This window comes from Pristis pectinata, chromosome 10 (assembly GCF_009764475.1).
Source record: "Pristis pectinata isolate sPriPec2 chromosome 10, sPriPec2.1.pri, whole genome shotgun sequence".
Lineage (NCBI taxonomy): Eukaryota > Metazoa > Chordata > Chondrichthyes > Rhinopristiformes > Pristidae > Pristis > Pristis pectinata.
Window position 1 is genome coordinate 6,917,265 of NC_067414.1, and position 22,718 is coordinate 6,939,982.

A 22,718-nucleotide genomic window follows, 5' to 3' on the forward strand; every position below is an offset into this window, starting at 1 on the left:
AAATGGCAGTGGATCTCCTCGGAACCTCTTGGAAGTTCCAAGCCATGTTTGCAGAATCTTTTGAGAGTTTTTTTGTGAAGTTATTTCCTAGCTGCTTTTGTTAGGACCTTCCATTTGCACATTCCAAACAAAGTAGCTCTCATGTGCTGCTCCTTAAGTCATCAAAAAAAGATGATGACTCGATATCACATCTAACAAATTTTGTGTTGGATCAGCAGTTTAATCCCTTAAATTTATTCAGCTTTCTACTGGGCCATGCTTAACTTGGATCTTATCTCCGTCTACCTGCCTTGATTCAATAACATATACCCAAATAAATCTTATGTGGAATTTTCAGGTTGATTTAAGAAAATGGCATGTTCCATGCCATTGCATGTGGTCTGATTTCCTTCAATAGTATTAAAAAAATACATGAAGTAATTGCAGTTTGAAATCAAAGTCCTGAACTATAAAACACCAGCTTAAATTTTCAGGACATCAAGTCCCTCTGTGGGAGAGTATAATTTTCATTAACTTTTGTGAGGAAAAAGTGCTCCTAATATCATCCCCACCCAGCCCAGTTTTGATTCAGTCAGAGTGGCCGTTTTGTCAATGTAGAGGTGAGCAGCTGATGCTTCTACAACTTGGTCATTGGTTACATTGCTTCCAATCGGCTCCCTGCTATCTTTTCAAGACCTTGAGCGTAGTGCAGAAATGGTTCATTAGAATTATACCAGGGATGAGTGATTTCAGTTACAAAGAGCAGTCAATGAAGCCGTGAATGTTCATGGAGCAGGCAAAGCCATACAGGAATTTAACAGGTTTTTGCAAGCTCACTGATTGCATGTGTTACTTTGTGCTTTCTCTGGTTTTGTTTGGAGTACTCCACAGTACATAGAACATAGAACAGTACAGCACAATACAGGCCCTTTGGCCCACAATGTTGTGCTGACCTTTAAATCTCACCTCAGACTATCTAACCCCTTCCTCCCACATATCCCTCTATTTTAGATTCCTTCATATGCTTAGCTAGTAACCTCTTGAATTTGACCAATGTACCTGCCTCCACCACCGCCCCAGGCAGCGCATTCCATGCCCCAACCACTCTCTGGGTAAAAAACCTTCCTCTGATATCTCCCTTGAACTTCCCACCCATTACTTTAGAGCCATCCCCTTTTGTATTGAGCATTGGTGCCCTGGGAAAGAGGCACTGGCTGTCCACTCTATCTATTCCTCTTAATATTTTGTACACCTCTATCATGTCTCCTCTCATCCTCCTTCTCTCCAAAGAGTAAAGCCCTAGCTCCCTTAGTCTCTCCTCATAATGCATACTCTCCAAACCAGGCAGCATCCTGGTAAATCTCCTCTGCACCCTTTCCAACGCTTCCACATCCTTCCTATAATGAGGCAAACAGAACGGGACACCAAGTGTGGTCTAACCAGAGTTTTATAGAGCTGCATCATTACCTCACGGCTCTTAAACGCGATCCTTCGACTCATGAAAGCTAACACCCCATAAGCTTTCTTAACTACCCTATCCACCAGTGAGGCAACTTTCAGGGATCTGTGGATATGGACCCCCAGATCCCTCTGCTCCTCCACACTACCCAGAATCCTGCCATTAACTTTGTACTCTGCCTTGGACTTTGTCCTTCCAAAGTGTACCACCTCACACTTCTCCGGATTGAACTCCATCTGCCACTTCTCAGACCAGCTCTGCATCCTATCAATGTCCCTCTGCAATCTTTGACAATCCTCTACACTATCCACAACACCACCAACCTTCGTGTCGTCTGCAAACTTGCCAACCCACCCTTCTACCCCTTCATCCAAGTCATTAGTAAAAATCACGAAAAGCAGAGGTCCCAGAACCGATTAGATCAGTTTTAGTATAACTGAAAGAAACTGTCAGACTGAGTTTGCAGCTGTTTGTGTGAAAGTTATTCGAATTACAACTACTGGACCACCAATTTATTTAATTTATTCGATTTATTCATTTAGTCACTGGTAAGACCAACATTTATTACCCCTCTTTAAATGATCCTTGAGGGGGTGCTGGTGACAATTGGAATTGGTTTATTATTGTCACTTGTACTGAGATGTCTTGCATACTGTTCATACAGATCAATTCATTACACATTGAGGTAGTACAAGATAAAACAATACAGAATACAGAGTAAAGTGTCACAGCTAAGATCTCTTTATCAGTCACAAGTACAGCGAAAGACACAGTGAAATGCATCTTTTGCATAGAGTGTTCTGAGGGCAGCCCGCAAGTGTTGCCATGTTTCCAGCACCAACATAGCATGCCCACAACTTCCTAACCCGTACGTCTTTAGAATGTGGGAGGAAACCGGAGCACCCAGAGGAAACCCACGCAGACACGGGGAGAACGTACAAACTCCTTACAGACAGTGGTCGGAATTGAACCCGGGTTGCTGGCGCTGTAATAGCGTTACGCTAAGCACAGTGCAGGCAGACAATAAGGTGCAAAGTCATAATGAGGTAGATTGTGAGGTCAGGAGTCCATCTTATCGTACTTGGGAACCGTTCAGTAGTCTTATAACAGCAGGATAAAAAGCTGTCCTGAGCCTGGTGGTACATGTTTTCAGGCTTTTATATCTTCTGCCCAATGGGAGGGGGGAGAAGAGAGAACGTCCGGTGTGGGTGGGGTCTTTGATTATGTTGGCTGCTTTACCGAGGCAGCAAGAGGTATAGACAGAGTCCATGGAGGAGAGGCTGCTTTCCGTGATGTGCTGAGCTGTGTCCACAACTCTCCGCAGTTCCTTGCAGTCCCGGGCAGAGCAGTTGCCAAACCAAGCCGTGATGTATCCAGATAGCATGCTTTCTATGGTGAAAGGTTTGTTGAATCATTTTGGAGTTTGCCATGTTGATGGGACTGGAGTCAGGTAAAGACCAGATTGGATAAGGATGGCAGATTTTCTCCCCTGAAGTACATTATTGAATAATTTGGCCTTTTGCCATAAAAAGGCAGTTTCTGTGATCATCATTACTAAGACCAGCTGTTTATCCAAATCCCAAATACTTAACCGAGTTCAACATTCTCAGCTACCAAGGTGGGATTTGAACTCGGGTCTCTAGGTTGTTGGTCTTGGTCTCTGGATTACTGCCCTGATAACTTATCCACCTCACCACCACAAGGCAGACAGCAATGTTGTCCATTCTGCTGGCTGGCTGGTGTTAAGCAGGGAACCTGGAACTGGAGTCAGAAGCTGGAATCAAGACCACCAAGCTGAACGAGAAACTTGGTGTTCTGCATTAACCCCACCTTCCAGTACCTGACCTGTAGCCTTCAGTGTCTCGGTGATTTGCGTGCTTGTCTGGACACCTCTTAAATACAGCCAGCGACTCTGCTGCCACCACTCTCTCCAGCAATGTACTCGCCACTTTCTGGATGAAAAAGATCCCTCTCTGAATCTCTTAGCCTTATCTTAAATCTGTGTCCCCTAGTTTTATTCACATCTGATGGGGGAAAAGATTCCTGCAGTCCACTCTTATCCATACCCCTAATAATTTTATATCTGTCCTCCTCTGCTCCAGGGAAAACAGATCAAACCTCTCCCATCACTCCTTGTAACTGAAACGCTCCATCCCAGACAATATCTGATGAATCTCCCCTGCACCCTCTCCAGCGCAATCACATCCTTCCTGTAGTGTGGTGACCAGAACTGAACGCAGTGCTCCAGCTGAGGTCTGACCAATGTTTTATAAAGTTGGAGCATAACTTCCCTTCTCTCGTATTCAATGCCCTGACTAATGAAGGCCAGCATCCCATTTATCATTTTCATCATGTTATCTACCTGCAATGCCACCTTCAAGGATCTTTGTACTTGCACACCAAGGTCTCTCTGCTCATCAATACTCCCTCAGACCCTACAATTCATGCTGTATGTCCTAGCTTCATTAATGCTCCCAAGGCACTTCACCTCACACTCACCAGAATTAAACTTCATCTGCCACTTCTCAGTCCAATTCTCCAACACATCGATATCACCCTGTAGTCTGGTTGAGTGGTGTTGCAACAACCTCACGCTCAATGTCAATAAGACCAAGGAATTGATTGTGGCCCTCAGGAAGGGGAAGTCGGGAGAACACACACCAGTCCTCATTGAGGGGTCAGCGGTGGAAAGGGTGAGCAGCTTCAAGTTCCTGGGCGTCAACATCTCAGAGGATCTATCTTGGGCCCAAGACATTGATGCAATCACGAAGAAGGCACACCAGTGGCTCTACTACATTCGGAGTTCGAGGAGATTTGGTACGTCACCAAAGACTCTTGCAAATTTCTACAGATGTACAGTGGAGAGCATTCTGACTGGTTGCATCACCACCTGGTGTGGAGGCTCCAATGTGCAGGATCCCAAGAGGCTGCAGAGGGTTGTAGACTCAGCCAGCTCCACCATGGGCACAAACCTCCCCATCATCGAGGACATCTTCAAGAGGCGGTCCCTCAAGAAAGTGGCATCCATCACCATCCGGGACATGCCCCCTTCTCGTTACTACCATCGGGGAGGAGGTACAGGAGCCTGAAGACCCACACTCAACAATTCAGGAACAGCTTCTTCCCCTCTGCCATCAGCTTTCTGAAATTTTTCACTGTACCTCAGTACATGTGACAATAATAAACCACTTACCAATTGTACGGTTCAGACTAGGACCTTCTACACATACTGTCCTATGTAGCCCAGGACACATTCCAGACTTGGTGAATTACCCAATGTAAATACTGGCATAAATAAAATCCTGGAAGACTTCCATGGGTTAGGCAGCATCGTAGAGAGAGAAACAGAGTTAATGTTTGAAGTTATGACCTTTAATAGCTAGCTTGTTTTATCTGTTCTCGCCTCGCCCCGACCATCACCTTGTCTCCCACGTCATTGGCACAACTTTCTTGTAAACCGCTTGTGTAGCGTCTCAGTCATGCCTTCTAGCTCCACAAACGGAAGGCCATTTTACTCCCTCTTCAGTCCCAACTGCATGCCTGACAACCTCTCTCTTTTATGTTAGCTGCCAGCCAAGTCTTAATGTTCCTTTCTGCTCCTTCCGTTTCAAATCTCTCTTGTATTATCAATAATTAACTTCCTCTCCATCATTCTCCAGGTATCACGAGTTTTGGCTGCCTTCTCCTTCTGTGCTTCGTGGACTCACACCAAGAAATCCATTGTTCCATTTCATTTCTGCCTACTGATGTTCAACTCTGTTGACTCAAACCATGTCTCTCAAGTCACCAAAATGATCCCCTCTCTCGTTGAATATTCTTCATGTGGAATTCTCTGCATCCAGCTTTTTAATAATTTAAACAATGAAACTATGATCTTTGTTGCTGAGATTCTCCCATTGTGACCATCTTCACTTGACCCATGAGTGAAGATTGGTAATTCTCCCTTTCCATTGCACAGGAGACATTTAGAAAGTTTTCTTGAACATATGAGGCACTCTACCCCGTCTTTGTCCTAAACACAATGATGGATCCCAGTCACTACATCTCCCACCATACCACTCAATAGTTCATAAATGCTCAGTAATGTGTCACTGATTTGTTCCTCCATTTCATTCCCATTAGTAATATACACCAAATAGTTGGTTCTAAATTCTAACAAATAGATTCTCTTATTGACCCTGTCAAGGACATTTTCTTATACTTGCAACTTTTTCCTTGATAGTTTTCTTTCCCCTTTTTTTTACTCGTCTTTCCTGAATGCCTCATATCCAGAATCATGCTCAAAGTTGAGTTTGCCATCTGCACGTGTGCACAGGTGCAATGAAAAACTTACTTGCAGCAGCATCACAGGCACAGAGCATCAGATAAGCAGCATTCACAAGAAAAACATAAATTAAACACAACTTTTACAAGAAATAACACTCTTAGAATAATTAAAAAGTCTGTGTAATCATAGGGTTGCTATACTAAGGTAGTGATTAGGGTTGTGCAGAACCAAATAGTTGAAGGGAAGTAGCTGTTCTTGAACCTGGTGCTGTGGGACTTCAGGCTTCTGTACCTCCTGCCTGATGGTAGCCACAAGAAGATGGCATGGCCCGGATGGTGGGGATCTTTGATGGATGTTGCCTTCTTGGGGAGGGGATGTGCCTGTGATATATTGGGCTGAGTCCACCACTCTCTGCTGATGGTTTTGTCGGGAAAAGCCAGCTACCTGCCACTTGCTGTGAAGTCAAATGCACAAGTCCAAGACACGTTGGAGGTTAGATACATTCCATGCAACTGAAGACTATAGGGAGCGTATTGAACAAATGCACTCATTGCTATTGCTAAAGTTTGTAATCGTTACCATTCATGTGCATCTTGGTAAATGGGATATGTAAACTATATGCATACGGGATATGCAAACTTGGTTAATGCAAACTATAGACTTTCTTTAAATCACTGCAAGTTATTACTGTCATCACATTGTGGAGTTTGGACACATTACTTACTGTGACGAAACAAAATTCATGCTGCTTTGCTGTTTCAGCTTTAGTTTATTTACAATTATATCCTATGCAAACGTTTTCATTTCCTTTCTGGGTTTTCCTGATTTTCCCCAAAAAAATTATGCTGGTATTGTGTTGCTTTTTGTTTTACATTTTATATGTTCTTTTATTGATACTGCAACTGAGGGCTAGATCCTAATAACACCTATCAATACACAGTAATGCATTTTGATTGAAGAAGAATCTCGAGGGACTCTATGGAAGAGCAAACCAATGGCAGCTTTAGGGACCAACAATTCAAATATTTACAATAAAATTTGTAGCCAGACTTTGTATGTTCAAATTGTCAATGCAACACAACATTTATTGTTAAATCCCTTTTTTTGTTAGCTAATACTGAATTTACTACAATTCTGGGTTGTGCTGTATCCATCTCCTATGCTCGCATTCTCCCATGTAGAAAAATGAGTATAAAATATCTTGGAACAGATCTGAAAGAAATGCACCATCCAATGAAATGTGATTTGCCAAGATTTTTTATACTGAAAATCGCAACCTTGTTTGCGGACGTGTAAGTAACCTTATATGCTAACTGTATTACTTCCTATCAATCAACTTATCATTGGCCAGTGAGATTATACTTGGTATGATCAATTTTAACCACTATAGCTGTAATCAATCAACAGTATGTATTCTCCACTCAATATCTATATCAAATCTGCAAAGTCACTTTAATACCCACTTCCAACTGTCATCTCATGCCAATAAATTCTCTGCCCACACATGCAGAGAAATCCCAAATTGCTTCTCCGAATGGCAATGCTAATATTTAGTCATTACTTCTATAAAATAAGGGCCTCTGGACTGTTACATCCAAAAATTTAGGTCAGTTGCAGTGGGAAAACAGAAGAGACCCAATTGAAATTCAGTGTTTTACTTTTTAGTAGATCCCATTAAATATTTCTATTTTATATTAAACTCCCAAAGAAAGATCATTTACGGAGACATGAAAAGATCAATTAGTAGATGATGCTCAGCAGTGCTGTGGGAGAAAAGTCCAATGTGCATTTGGCTGGTCTTTCCTCAGTTCCTCACCATTTGGAAGCTGATTCCAGTATCACCTTGGGTTCTTGGATGGATCCCTGCTATAATTGTACCAGCCTTAACTCAGCTTCTCCATCCTCTGCTACGTGGAGGTCCTAGCTGTCAGTGGGAATGCCACATTTGTCTTGAGGCCTTGCTTGATTTTGTTGCTTTGGCCTTTGTTGGTTTGCAGGTCGAGTCAGTAGTAAAGAAAGCAAATGCAATGCATTCATTTTCAGAGGACTAGAATATAAAAACAAGGATATGCTGCTGAGGCTTTATAATGTGTTGGTCAGACCACATTTGCATTTTGTGCCTTGTACCTAAGATGTGCTGGCCCTGGAGAAGGTTGACAAGAATGATCTCGGGAACAGAAGGCTTAACCTATGAGGAGCGTTTGATGTCTCTGGGCCTGTACTCGATGGGAGTTCAGAAGGATGAGGGGGGATCTCATTGAAACTTACCGGATACTGAAAGACCTAGACAGACATGGAGAGGATGCTTCCATTAGTGGGAGAGTCAAGGACCAGAAGGCACAGCCTCAGAATAAAGGGACGTCCCTTTAAAACTGAGATGAGGAGGAATTTCTTCAGCCAGAGGGCAGTGAATCTGTGGAATTCGTTGCCACAGAGGGCTGTGGAGGCCAAGTCATTGGGTGTATTTAAAGTGGAGATTGACAAGTTCTTGATTGGTACAGGGGTTAAGGGGAGAAGGCAGGAGAATGGGGTTTAAAAACAATCAGCTATGATTGAAGCTCTTAGCACAACTACTCTTAGCAGTGTGGAGGAACAGAGGGATCTAGCGGTCCACGTCCATAGATCCCTTAAGGTTGCTGTGCAGGTCAATAGGGTTGTTAAGAAGGTGATTGGTGTGTTGGTGTGCTGCAGCTCTATCGAAATCTGGTTAGATCACACTTGGAGTATTGTGTTCAGTTCTGGTTGCCTCATTATAGGAAGGATGTGGAAGCTTTAGAGAGGGTGCAGAGGAGATTTACCAGGATGCTACTTGGATTGGAGAGCATGTCTTACGAGGATAGATTGAATGAGCTAGGGCTTTTCTCTTTGGAGAGCAGGATGAGAGGTGACTTGAGAGGTATACAAGATTATAAGAGGCATAGATCAAGTGGACAGTCACTTTTTCCCCAGGGCGAAAATGGCTAACATGAGGGGGCATAATCTTCAGGTGATTGGAGGAAGGTACGGGGGGGAATGACAGAGATAAGTGTGTTTTTTGTTTTGCACAGAGTGGTGGGTGCGTGGAACGCACTGCCTGCAGAGGTTGTGGGGGCAGATACATTAGGGACATTCAAGGGACTCTTAGATAGACACATGAATGATGGAGAAATGGAGGGGCGATGTGGGAGGGAAGGGTTAGATAGATCTTAGAGCAGGATAAACTGTTGGTACAACATCCTGTACTGTGCTGTAATGTTCTACGAATGGAACAGACTTGATGGGCAAAATGGCCTAATTCTGTTTCTCCATCTTAAACAATTTTAACCAGTGACATATTACTGTATCAACTTTAAAAAGGCACAGACATCAATAGTACAGTTAGTTGGTCTTTATTGCATGTTTCACACGCTCTTCAAATTATTTTCCAGGCAGCAGGATTCCATCGTACTGGAAGACAAAGAAAACAAGGTATTAATCAATGATTACATTAGAGGAGAAAGCAGTTCAACTGAGCAGTTGAAAACGAACCGGTTTGTGTGCGTCCTCTACATATGCTGGAGAGTTCAGCAGGTCAGGCAGCATTTCTATAGACAAACATTTCAGGTCTGAGATTCCTTGTCAGAACTCCAAATATTCTGTCTGACCTGCCAAACATTTCCAGCAACTTGTTTTTATTTCAGATTGCTACCAATGTTTTAATTCTCAACATACCAAACCTTGCCTAAATACAGGCTACTCTGGAAAAAGCAAGGCTAAGTTTCAAGGCAATGACCCCAATATAGAAGCTTCAATAATTACTTATGAGATAGAAGTTTTGAAGATGGGTGTTCTGTGCTACTTTAAAAGCTCCAGATGAAATTACAATCACCCTCAGATCAATTAACTATACTAACCATCAAATTACTTATGGGGACAGCTTCAGAAATACAGATTTAATATGGCGGATTTTCCAAAATACAGAATGCCATATTGTTCCCAACCCACACAAAACCTCCCTAACATTTGAACCAAGTCGCTTAAAAGTGGAAGTGGTTCAACCACGTGTGGGGATGAAAGAGACAATGGGGTTGGGTACAAAAATGGATATATTAATATTTAATAGCTGAGTGGTGAAGCCTAACCCACAAGCAACCTATTAAAAAGTAAGGCAGTGTACCCAATGTCTCTATTATCCACATGTGGTTGAATCATGCCCACTTCACCGTTTCTTAAGCGACTTGCTTCAAAGGTTCAAATGTTAGGAGGTTTTGTGTGGGGTGGGAACAATATGGCATTCTGTATTTTGGGAAATCAGCCATATTAAATCTGTGTTTCTGAAGCTGTCCCAAGATGGTTAGTATAGTTAATTGATCTGAGGGTGATTGCAATTTCATCTGGAACTTTTAAAGTAGCACAGAACACCCATCTTGTTAAACTGATACGGGGCAAAGCATGTTCATTTTAAATCGAATGCTCCCCCCCCCCCCACCAAAGACCTGATTGTTAATGCCTGTCCCTCTTGACTACTTTCTCTTTAGTGTTCATCCCCACAAGTTTTAAAATCTTCCAGATGAAGATTTTTGTTTGAGGACAAACATCCAAATTGGCAATTACTTAAAATCAGATGGGTTAGAAACCAGAATCTTTAAGAGTTAGCCTTATGTGTTTTTCCAGGGGGATGCAGAGAGGATTCAGGGGAGAGACAAGTCGCTGGGTACGGACATGGAACAACTGAGGTCACCCAATTGGATAGGAAAAAAAAAGTACAAAATGCAAATGTTTGAAAGGTGTTGGGCATTCACAGGAACTTAGGTATAGAATCATAGAACAGTACAGCACAATACAGGCCCTTTGGCCCACAATGTTGTGCCGACCTTTAAACCTCACCTAAGACTATCTAACCCCTTCCTCCCACATATCCCTCTATTTTAAATTCCTCCATATGCCCATCTAGTAATCTCCTGAATTTGACCAATGTACCTGCCTCCAGCACCACCCCAGGCAGCGCATTCCACACCCCAACCACTCTCTGGGTAAAAAACCTCCCTCTGATATCTCCCTTGAACTTCGCACCCTTTACTTTAAAGCCATGCCCTCTTGTATTGAGCATTGGTGCCCTGGGAAAGAGGTGCTGGCTGTCCACTCTACCTATTCCTCTTAACATTTTTGTATATAAATCAGTTACAGGACAAATATACATTGAATCTAAGCCACCTTATAGAGCAATCACACCCTGCAGTAATGTTCTCCCCACATTACCATAACACCACCCCCCCCCAAGATTCTACCACTCATCTATACATCAAGGACAATTTACAGTGATCTATTACTCTATCAACCCACATGTCTTCAAGATATAGTAAAAGAAAATGGGAGATATTCCAGAGAATGGCACACTGTTGTGGATGGAGACATTTGTAATAAGTGTATTTGACCAGCTCAGATTTATCCTTTGTATCTTTATAGTTTGAACTTAAAATTAGCATGAGAAAACAAGGGAAGGAGAAAGTCCCATCTGAGGTGCTGCTTACTTTCTGCTGAAACCACCTCATCGATTCTTCCTTGGAAATTTTATGCTTTGCACCGATGCGTCCTCTTTTGATCTTTTTATCAGAAATACTGAAACCAGGTCGCCCCATGACCTGCAAGGGTGAAAAAAAAACACAAACAAGATGTCAGTACATGGCTAGTTACATTCATCATTAGCAATTATCGGCAGTCATTGTCACCTTGGCCAACAGATTTTCCCATACTTGTGTGATGATCAACTCAACTCTCTCCTATCATGACTTAAGGCAACGCCAGTTCGTTCACAGCTCAAGATGTTATTTCCAATTCAAACCACACACATAGGGAAAATATACAATCCTATTGTGACTGAATAATGCTGGAAGAATAATGCAGATAATCTTTGTTTCCTACTTTTATATCGTTTTGAAACACAAATAGCATTGAATGTTATTAATCAGACGAGTACCAACAATTCTAATCTTCATCACCAGATTGTACATTATAAAATCTTTTCTACACTGAAGTAGTTATGCCAATTTTCTGTATTTAAGATTTTTCAGAAATAATTTGATGAAAGAACATGGGTATATAAGCAAACCCACAGAGTTCTTTTAAGGCAACTGCATTGACTTTCTGTTACTGTTATATTGTAGTCAGTTCCTGGAGAAACTGATCATCACTGCAACAGTTGGTCATCAACTGCTGACATGTAATGGGCAATGCTGTAAAACAGTCGCAACGCTGGGAGTTCTTTATTGACAGATAGACTGGAAGCAACATTCAAAGCAATCTATGCAGATAATTGTGAAAATATGTCACAAAAGAGAAATTTGCAATCAGATGCAGAGATCATCCAAGGTCAAATGCAGCCTGCCGAATCTACCCGACAATGTGGAAAATTGCCCAGGTATGTCCGGTCCACAAGGACATATCCCACCCGGCCAATTAGTCTCCTCTCGATCAACAACAAAGTGATGGAAGGGATAACTGATCGCGCTACCGAGCAGCACTTGCTTAGCAACACCCTGCTCACAGAAGCTCAGTTCGGGTCCCATAGAGTCACTCAGCTCCTGCCCTCATTACAGGCTCAGCCCAATCATGGACAGAAGAGCTGGACTCCGGAGGTCAAGTGAGAGTAACTGGCCCTGAGAGCAAGGCAGAGTTAGAATCACAGAACACTACAGCACAGAAAACAGGCCATTTGGCCCTTCTAGTCTGTGCCAAAACTTTATTCCACTAGTCCCATTGACCTACACCCAGTCCAGAACCCTCCAGATCTCTCCTGTCCATTAATCTATCCAATTTATTTTAAAACTTAAGAGTGAGCCCACATTTACCACGTCAGATGGCAGCCCGTTCCACACTCCCACCACTCTGAGTGAAGAAGTTCCCCCTAATGTCCCCCCTAAACCTTTCCCCTTTCACCCTAAAGCCATGTCCTCTCGTACTTATCTCTCCTAATATAGCTGGAAAGAGCCTGCTCGCATTTACTCTGTCTATACCCCTTATAGTTTTGTAAACCTCAGTCAAATCTCCCCTCATTCTTCTTGAATGAGTATGGCACCAAGGAACCCTGACTAAAGTGGAGTCAATGGAAATCAAGGGGAACAGTATCCACAGGCTGGAATCATACTTGGCACAAAGGAAAATGGTTGTGGTGGTTGGAGGTCAATCGTCTCGGCCACATGACAGCTCTGCAGGAGATCCTCAGGGTCGTGTCCTCGGCCCAACCATCTTCAACTGCCTCATCCATGACCTTCCTAGTAGGGACATTCACTGATGACGGCACAAAGTTCAGCACCACTTGTGACTCCTCCGATAATGAAGCAGTCCACATCCAAATACAGCAATACCTGGACAATATCCAGGCCGGGGCTGATAGGTGCCAAGTAACAGTCACATCACACTCAAGCGTCATGCAGTAACAATAACCAACAAAAGAAAATCCAGCTTTCACCCACTGACAATCAATGGCATTACCATCACTGAATCCCCCACTGTCAATATCCTCGAGGGTAACCCTTGACCAGAAGCTGAACTGGAGTAGCCATATACACAATCCCCAAAGCCTGTCTACTATCTACAAGGCTGAAGTCTGGAATGTGATGGAAGATCTCTACTTGCATGGATAAGTGCAGCTTCAATCACACTCATGAAGCTTGACACTGTACAGAACATAGCAACTCACTTGACAGGCACCCCATCCACAACCACTCACTCACTCCACCACCGACACACAGCAGTAGCAGTTTGTACCATCTACAGGATGCACTGCAGCAACTCACCAAGACTCCTTAGACAGCACCTTCCAAACCCACCACCTCTACCAGCTAGGACAAGGGCAGCAAAAGCATGGGAGCCAGCACCTGGAAGCTGCCCTCCAAACCACACCCCACCATGACTTGGAAATACATCACCGTTTCTTCACCGGTGCTGGGTCAAAATCCTGGAACTCCCTCCCTAACAGCACTGTGGGCATGCCCACATCTCAGAGACTGCAGCGGTTCACGAAGGCAGTTCATCACCACCTTCTCAAGGGCAACTAGGGACGGGTAATTCAATGCTGGCTCAGCCTGCAAACCCACATTGCATGAATAAAAAAAATCCAAAACCTGAAGATCGACCTGAATCGTGATCTTGGCCAGCTAGGAAAATGGGTTGAAAAATGGCTGATGGAATTTAATGCAGACAAGCTTTGTTAAGACTTTCACAGTGAATGGTAGGGCTCTGAGGTGTGCCGTAGAACAGAGGGGTCTGGGAATACAGATCCACAGTTCCTTGAAAGTGGCATCATAGGTAAATAGGGTCATAAAGAGAGCTTTTGGCACATTGGCCTTCATAAATCAGGGCAATGAATACAGGAGTTGAGATGTTATGTTGAAATTGTACAAGGTGTCGGTGAGGCCGAATTTAAAGTACTGTGTTCAGTTCTGGTCACTCACCTACAGGAAAGATATCAACAAGCTTGAAAGAGTGCAGAGAAAATTTACAAGGATGTTGCCGGGACTTGAGGACCTGAGTTATCGGGAAAGGTTGAATAAATTAGGACTTTATTCGCTGGAGAGTGCAGAATGAGGGGAGATACAAAATTGTGAGGGGTATAGATAGGATGAATGCAGGCAGGCTTCCCCCCCCCCCCCCACCCCCAAGCTCAGGTGAGACTGGAGCTAGAGGTCACAGGTTTAGAATGAAAGGTGAAATATACAAGGGGAATCTGAGGGGAAACTTGTTCACTCAGAGGGTGGTGCGAGTGTGGAACGAGCTGCCAGCAGAAGTGGTGGATGCAGGTTCAGTTGTAACATTTAAGAAAAGTTTGGATAGTTACATTGATGGGAAGGGTTTGGAGGGGACTAGGCAGATCAGGTCAGCATGGACTAGATGGGCCAAAGGGCCTGTTTCTGCGCTGCAGTGCTCTTTGACTCTAGTACATTTGGCAGTCAGTGCATTGTTAAGAACTGAAGTTTGTTGTATTGATGAAACTAGACTAATCAAAAGTTAGCTACGACTCCTTGCTGCAAGATAAATGTACAGTTACAGTAAATCCCTAACTTGCTGCTCTTTGCACTATCAGCCTATATTGGAGCTACAAATTGGTGATTCTTCTCCTTGCACTGTACCTCCTCATCATCACACTGCAAGACAGTGACCGTAAGTCTCAGCATTCACTTACCACGTAGAAGTCCAGGCCATAAATTCCAATGCTAGGATCATATTTAATGCCCAGATCAATGTGCTCCTGGATCCCAAAGCCAAAGTTCCCCGTGTTACAGAAGTTGCTCTTCCTCAATTCATACTCCCGCACCTAAACAGAAATAAAATATGGAAATCGATGTGTTTGTATTGAATGCTCATTGATCATGGCGTGCCTAGAGATCTATGTTACATCTCATGCGCTGGGCTAGTAAGCGCTGACCAACAGACCTTCGAAATAACACTGCACTATTCCAATATGCCATGATTCTTTTAACATCAAAAGAGTAAATCACACTTAGCAACTGTGCTTATCGAGTAGAGAATTCCAAAGATTCACCATCCTTTGGGGCAAGACACAAGCTCATCACCTCAAAGCGATTAGGGATAGGCAATCAGTAACATACTCAACAGCAAAATTAACACATGGAAGAATAATTATGCACATATTTTAATGAAAACAAACATGGGAAGTCAGCTGACGGGACAAAGAAAGAAGAGATGATAATGTACCCACTATCCAAGATATTCAGGAGATCAGCAAGACCCATTCTAGTTTTTAAGATGGAAACAGTAAGAAAGGTGCTGGAACCAAAGTTTGTGTTTTGCTGTTGAGAAGTTTTCTTGTCTACTTCCCAGGTAAAAGTTAACTGCATGAAGAAAGTGCTTATTCAATAAAGAAATGGAAGAATAATAGATATTTAAAGCAGATGCATAAACCACCTTTCCACAGCTTTCAACTATTCTAGCTTTTCCACTTATTTTTTCATCAATGCCTTCATCTGCCCAAATTTATTAATATCTGCACAGGATATACTATAACATTGGCCAAGCCAATTCTCTAAAAGCTCATGACTTGTGTAAACTTCGACATTGATTGTTTTTCAAGCCATTTGCCACGGAGGATACAGCTGGCATACTCCTACGAACAAGACAGCATCATGTTATCCTAAACCAAACTAGCACCCCACCAGGTTCAAGAACAGCTACTTCCCTTCAACCATTCCGTTCTTGAACTGTCAAAACCCTAATCACTACAGTATAGTAACACTGTGACCACTTCGCACTGCAGTAGGCTTTTGTTTTGTTCTAATTGTATTTTTTCTTGTGTATAATTTATGGTTAATTCATGTTTTTCTTGTGAATGCTGCTTATCTGATGCTGTGTGCCTGTGATGCTGCTGCAAGTAAGTTTTTCATTGCTCCTGTGCACACATGGACTTGTGCATATGACAATAAACTCAACTTTTGACTTTTAAAGACAGAGTGACCCAGATTATGACCACCTGGCCTTATTCCTTAAATATCAAGCAGTTGGTATAATTTGGTGATACATTATTTAATCTCTTTTCACCTCAAGGGTCAAACAATCACAGCAGCAGTTCACAATACAAAAGGTATATTAATTCGTTAAACGAAACGTGTACATTTTATAGTTAGCTGAGGAAACTCATTTTCCAGCTTGTCACAGACCTGCAGAACTTGGTGTCTCACCTCATAGCACTAGCGGTGGCGGGGCTGAAAAGACTGCATTAAAAATAATCGAACTGGGCATCACCCTTTCCGATCACCACTCTGGTCAATTTAGTCAAACTGGATGTGAATACATCACCAGAAATGACTCACCTTTAGACCCTTCTCTAAAATTTCTTCAGCTTTGGCCCCGCGAATTGTACAGTGAACAGCAATCTTCTCGTTTCTCCGAATGCCAAAGGACCGCACTGTATAGCGAGCTGTTGGGGAAGAAAGCGAGCTTGGTTATTTGTTGCTGTCTACTTATCAAAGTCCTCAACATTTACTCTGTCCCAAACAAACAGAATTCAATTTCAATAATCAAAGACTTGAGTACCAGAAATTATTGAACTAGTCATTAAACTCCCTGAAGCACGAGGAACAAGTGGACTATTTAGACTTGCCCTCATGGAACATTATAACCGAGTATCAGGTGAGAATTGCTTCATTTTAAACTTTAATATTTTTTTTATTAAGTCAGGGAGTTCCAACATCGATTTACACTTCCATGATTATACCATCATCCCAAGTGTGTGTGTAACCCCAAGGTTTTTCACTGGTGAAAAATGAACTTCAATGTTAACTCCACTTCTCAGCTTTCCATCTACAGCCTTGCAGTCATTCTCTTTGAATGGTCACCCAAGTACTTCTGAAACTGTGGCGAAGGGTTCTGCAGTCACCACCCTTTGAGGCTGTGAATTGCAAAAGCCCAGTGCTCATTGACTGGAATACTTTCTCATAATTCTCCTCTATACTTTACCCCAAATAATTTAGATCTCTGCCAGAAAGTTATCATACTTTTTAGGGGAAATATATCATGTCTGTTCATTCTCATCAGAGCTATACAGCACGGAAACAGGTCCTCCGGCCCAACTCGTCCATGCCAACCAAGGTGCCCACCTGAGCTAGTCCCACCTGCCTGCGTTTAGCCCATGTCCCTCTGAACCCTTCCAATCCACGTACCTGTCCAAATATCTTTTGTCTTTTCGAAGTCGTACCCACCTCTTCTTCTGACAGCCTCTCAGGTCCCCTTTAAATTTCTGCCCTATCACCTTAAACCTATGCCCTCTAGTTTTAGACTCCATTACCCTGGGGAAAAGATCATGACCGTCCAACTTGTCTATGGCCATCATGATTTTATAAACCTCTGTAAGGTCACCCCTCAGCCTCCTGGACTCCAAGGAGAAAAGTCCCAGCTTATCCAGCCCCTCCCTATAACTCAAGCCCTCCAGTCCCAGGAATCCTTTCTGCACCTTGGCAGCCAGAACTGCACACACTAAGTGCAGTCTCACCAACGTCACGTGGAGTTGTAACATGATGTCCCCGTACTCTGGTACTCAATGCCCGCAACGATGACAGCAAGCGTGCAAACGTCTTTCTCATCACCGCCTGTGTTGCCACTTTCAGGGAACTTGTATTCCTAGGTCTCTTCACTCTACAACACTCTCCAGCACCCTACCATTTACTTTGCAAGTCCTGACCAGGTTCAACTTATCAAAATGCAACACTTCAAACTTATCAGGGGTTAAATTCCATTTGCCAATCCCTGGCCCACTTTCTCAGTTGATCCAGATCTTGCTGTATCCTACCATAACCTCCTTCACAGTCCACCACACCACCGATTTTGGTGCCATCTACACTCTCATCCAAGTATATGACAAACAATGGTTGTCCCAGCACCAATCCCAGCGGCACATCACTGGTCAGAGGCCTCCAATCTGAAAAACAACTCTCCACTGCCCTCTGACTCCTACCACCGAGCCAATTTTGTATCCAATTGGCCAGCTTACCCTGGATCCCACATTAAAAACCTCAATCCTCATTTCATGCTGCTTTATCCTTAAAAAACACAACCCAATCATTCCCTCTTTCCTTACAGCCATACTTTTCCAGCTCCTACATCCTTGGAAAATTTCCTATCCCTTCCCGTGATATCACATCTTCCACGTAGTGTGGACGCAGTACCCTAGCTGAGGCCCAACTATGTTTCATTCAGTAACGTAGTCTAGTAGTCTATGCCTCAACTAATGAAGATAAGTACCAGTACGTCCAGAACAAATCCACCCATCCTATTATCTTTATGAATATTCCTACGTTCCTTAATATGCTATCACTTAAGTATTTCCTTGCTGTATTTGCCCCAGGCACCACCTCTATTCTCCAAAGTAAATTTCATATATTGCTTTTGTATCCGTCCATTGCGATCTTTCTGCAGCTTAGAACTTCCTTCCTTCCCACCAACCACACTGCCAACTTTGGAGTAACAGAGAAACTTCTTAATAATGTCCTATATTCGTGTGTGCCATTTGTATCAAACCCAAAATGCAAGGTGCTTTCTTTTCTCTAATCTTCCACCCAAAGTAATCCATCAGGGCCATCTGTCTCTCAAATTACATCCATCCATTTACTACATTAAACCCAAGTATTTCGGAGTTAGAAATTATGCCATTATCATTATCCATGGCAAAAATTGTGACACAAAAAAGCAAAACTGATGAAAATAGCACAGATCCAGCCTCCAGAAAACTATTATACAAACATGTAATATAAAAAACACAGCCCTGATCTTAGTTTATCAAATTAGTCCACAGTGCTGTGAACTGAGGTGATCCTATCAACTCACTTCACTCATCACATCTCCAGCTAATATCCTAATATTTCCATTGTGCAACTCAATTCAGAGCCAGGGATGGCAGTGTTAAAACTTACTGCCTTATTTTGTTCAAAACATCTAATCCAGGTGGGAGAAGTTCAGTAGCCAGAAATACTAACCTTTTGAAAACACTGGGGTCTGGCCAGTGAGTTGCTCCAGCACTTTAGCAGCTCTGGTGAGTCTGTCACCACTTTCACCTACACAGATGTTCAGACATAGTTTCCTAATGCGGAGCTCACGCATAGGGTTTTCCTTCTTTTCACTCTGAAACAAAAAAATTAATATTTTCACACATACAGTACATAACATCAAGTTCCTTTTTATCCAGGTTCTTCACTGACAACCAAGCCATTCAAATCAATGACTTAATGAAAATAAACGCCCTGTAATATTACCCAAATCGACATTCATGTCTCCTTATGGCAAACATACAACATCTTGCTTACATTCTTGCAACTACCTAGAACATCCAGATGTTCCAAAAGTGAGTACCATAGTTGTGTACAAAACTATTCTATTCATAATATTCTATTTCAAGTTCATAATATAGGCATGTAAAAATAAAACACACACCCAGAAATTTACAAACCAAACCAGATCTTTTTTTTTGGGGGGGGGGGGGGGGAAAGAGTTGGGGGGAGTTGAATTGCAATGAGGTAATTTCATAAGTAATGTCTAAAAGTGCCAGCAGTGACGAAAATTAAATAAACAATACAGCCCAACCCCAGGTTAAGAACAACCAACTTATAGACACCCCTACATACGAATGAGCTCCCTAACATTACTGGATTAAAAAGTCCTACGATTGGCAGCTCTCTCTCCACTTTTAGCACTTGTTCTCTCTTATCTTTCTTATGTGCTTTTGTTACAGCACTGTGGAGATATGGTTACCATATTGTGTGAATTTTGTGCATTTTCTGACTTAAGGACAAAATTGACTTAAGGGCATTTGTAAAAATGGGACCTCTTCGTCACTACTTTCACCTGATGACAGATGTTGAACAGGGGATTACAACCATCCTTATTTGAATTATGGTGGGAACAAAGGTCCACACAATTCATGGGAATAGAAAAGTGGTCTTAAAATACACTTCCTTAGTATTACATCAAGATTACCCTGGAGTACAAATCCTGAGTTGAGTAAATATCTCAAAAGAACTTGACTGACACTCAATAGTTTTATTACAAAATTGAGCATTTCTTGCCATCTAGTATAATTAAGACAGCCACATCATAACAAAAGAGTCCAATGCTAAATAAAAGTGATCATTTTTTTTAAATACACCTGAAGATACGAGTTTCTTTTCTGAGCACACAAGGGTTGGTAAACTTCAGCATACAGGGTGTAAAGTGAATAAACAGGTCACCTTCCTAACTTATGTTACATTCCTTGAAGAAATCTGCCTGTGATCCTCACCAAGTTACAGCTCTTGAGGAGAGCAACAACTTCCAGGTCAAGTGCAAAACCTGGGTGGAAGAAATCCCACATGCTCGTTGACCAGAAGTAATCACCTTATCCTTGGCCAACACTTGCATCTCCAGCTTCCAACAAGGAACACTGGCCAGGGATCAAGACCAGAGATGTAGCCACCTCACTGTGAGTTGGATGTAAGGATTGAACTAAATCCTCTCATCGCATTATTCATACAGCACAGAAATAGCCCCTTCAGCCCATCTTGCCATTGATGGTCAAGGTGAGCTAATTCCATTTGCCTCTAAACCTTTTCTATCCATGGATCTATCCAATTCAAACACTGCATTGTACCCACCTCTACCACTTCCTCTGGCAGCTCATTCCACATATCCACCACACTTTGTGTGGGAAAAAACTTGCCACTCGTCCCTTTAAATCTTTCTCCTCTCGCCTTAAAACCTATGCCCTCTACGACCATAAGATTATAGGAGCAGAATCAGGCCATTCAGCCCATCAAGACTGCTCCCCCATTCAATCATAGCTGATTTATTTACCCCTACCCCATTCTCCCCGTAACCCCCTTACCAATCAAGAACCTATCAATTTCTGACACAAGAAAGACTGCAGATGCTGGAAATGTAGAGTGACACACAAAATACTAGAGGAACTGAGCGGGTCAGGCAGCATCTATGGAGGGAAATGGACAGTCGATGAGTTCCTCCAGCATTTTCTTCCTATCAATCGCTGCCTTAAATGCACACGACTTGGCCTCCACAGCTGTCTGTGGCAACAGATTCACCACCCTCTGGCTGAAGAAGTTCCACCTCACTTCAGTTCTGAAGCAACTTCCCTTTATTCTGAGGCTGTGCCCTCGGATCCTAGACTCCCCCACTGATGGGGGCATCCTCTCCACGTCCACTCTACCCAGTTCAATGAGATCTTCCCCTCAACCATCTGAAAGGATGCGGTTTTAGACTCCCCTGGGGGGGGGGGGGGGGTGAAGACGGTGACCGTTCACCTTATCTACACCCCTGATGATGGTCTCACCCCTGTAATCTCACCTCTCAGCCTCCTACGCTCCAGGGGAATGACAAGCCCCAGACTATCCAGCCTCTCAAGCCCCTCCAGTCCTGCTAAACATCCTTTCCCGCACCCTCTCCCCAGTTTAACAGCACCCTTGGGTGCAGCAACAGACTGCCACCAACTTTTAGTGGCGAGAAGGGTGGGGGGGGGGGGGGGAAGAGGCTGAGATGGAGGGGGTGGGCTCTGCATGAAGGTTATTTGCTCCTCCTCGTAACTTCTCCTGCTGCAGATGACGGCGATGCACCGAGTGGTCCCCCCCCCCCCTCCCCCCCCCCCCCCCCCCCCCCCCCCCCCCCCCCCCCCCCCCCCCCCCCCCCCCCCCCCCCCCCCCCCCACCCCCCCCTCCCCCCCCCCGCCCCCCCCCCCCCCCCCCCCCCCCCCCCCCCCCCCCCCCCCCCCCCCCCCCCCCCCCCCCCCCCCCCCCCCCCCCCCCCCCGGGCGGGACGGGCCAGCGGTCTCCTCCCTCCCCCCCCGTCCCATCCCCAGGCCAGACCCCGGCTTCCAGGGGCCTCAGGCCCCGGACAGCCTTCACCCGCGAAATCCACACGCATCGCCGCCCAATACACGGCCGGCCGGGCTCCCGCCCCTCGGCCCGGCCGTCCGGACCCGCCGCCCGCCCGCTGCCGGCCGCCGCGGCGGCGGATGGCACCGGATTGCGGCCGGGTCGCCGCCGCCGCCATCATACGCACCGCCATCGCTGCAGCGCCTGTGCCGCCAAAGGACGAGCAGCCTGCCGGGAAACGCTGACCACGCCCCCTCCCCCGGAGCCACGCCCCTCGCTCCCGCGCTGCTCCAATCCCAGCCACGCGTCCTGGCCCCGACCACCAATCACAGCCCTGTTCCCAAGCAACGCTAACCAATCGCCATTCAGGATTCCTGCTCCAGCGACCAATCACAGCCCAGCTCCTTGAGCACACTAACCAGTCCTCAGTCAGGTTTCCTGGTGCCAACCGCCAATCCACAGCCCAGCTCCCAAGCCACAGTCACCAATCCCAGCCAGGTCTCCCTGGCCTCAGCTGCCAATCACAGCCCAGCTCCCAAGCCAGAGCAACCAATCGGGGCCATGTGTTCAAGTCCCAGTAACCAATCCCAGCCAAGCTCCCCAGCCCCACCAACCAATCCCAGCCAAGCTCCCCAGCCCCACCAACCAATCCCAGCCAAGTTCCCCAGCCCCAGTAACCTGCACACCTATA

At 44.3% G+C, this 22,718-nt stretch overlaps 1 protein-coding gene across 1 annotated transcript; it reads right to left on the minus strand.

Annotated features, from left to right (window-relative positions):
- Positions 1-9,057: 9,057 nt before the first annotated feature.
- On the minus strand, positions 9,058-22,341 carry LOC127574914 (60S ribosomal protein L11-like). Its single transcript, XM_052024423.1, has 6 exons — positions 22,215-22,341; positions 19,148-19,292; positions 16,490-16,596; positions 14,845-14,976; positions 11,195-11,305; positions 9,058-9,131 (listed from the first exon to the last, which is right to left on the minus strand). Exons 1-6 carry the CDS (start codon positions 22,218-22,220, stop codon positions 9,102-9,104), a joined length of 531 nt encoding a protein of 176 aa, XP_051880383.1. The 5' UTR covers positions 22,221-22,341; the 3' UTR covers positions 9,058-9,101.
- Positions 22,342-22,718: the final 377 nt, after the last annotated feature.

Coding starts and splice junctions, on each gene's coding strand:
- LOC127574914 (XM_052024423.1), bottom strand. Junction 11,306..14,844: donor ATGGCCTGGACTTCTACGTG/GTAAGTGAATGC, acceptor TCACCCTTGCAG/GTCATGGGGCGACCTGGTTT. Junction 9,132..11,194: donor TGAGGTGGTTTCAGCAGAAA/GTAAGCAGCACC, acceptor TTTGTCTTCCAG/TACGATGGAATCCTGCTGCC.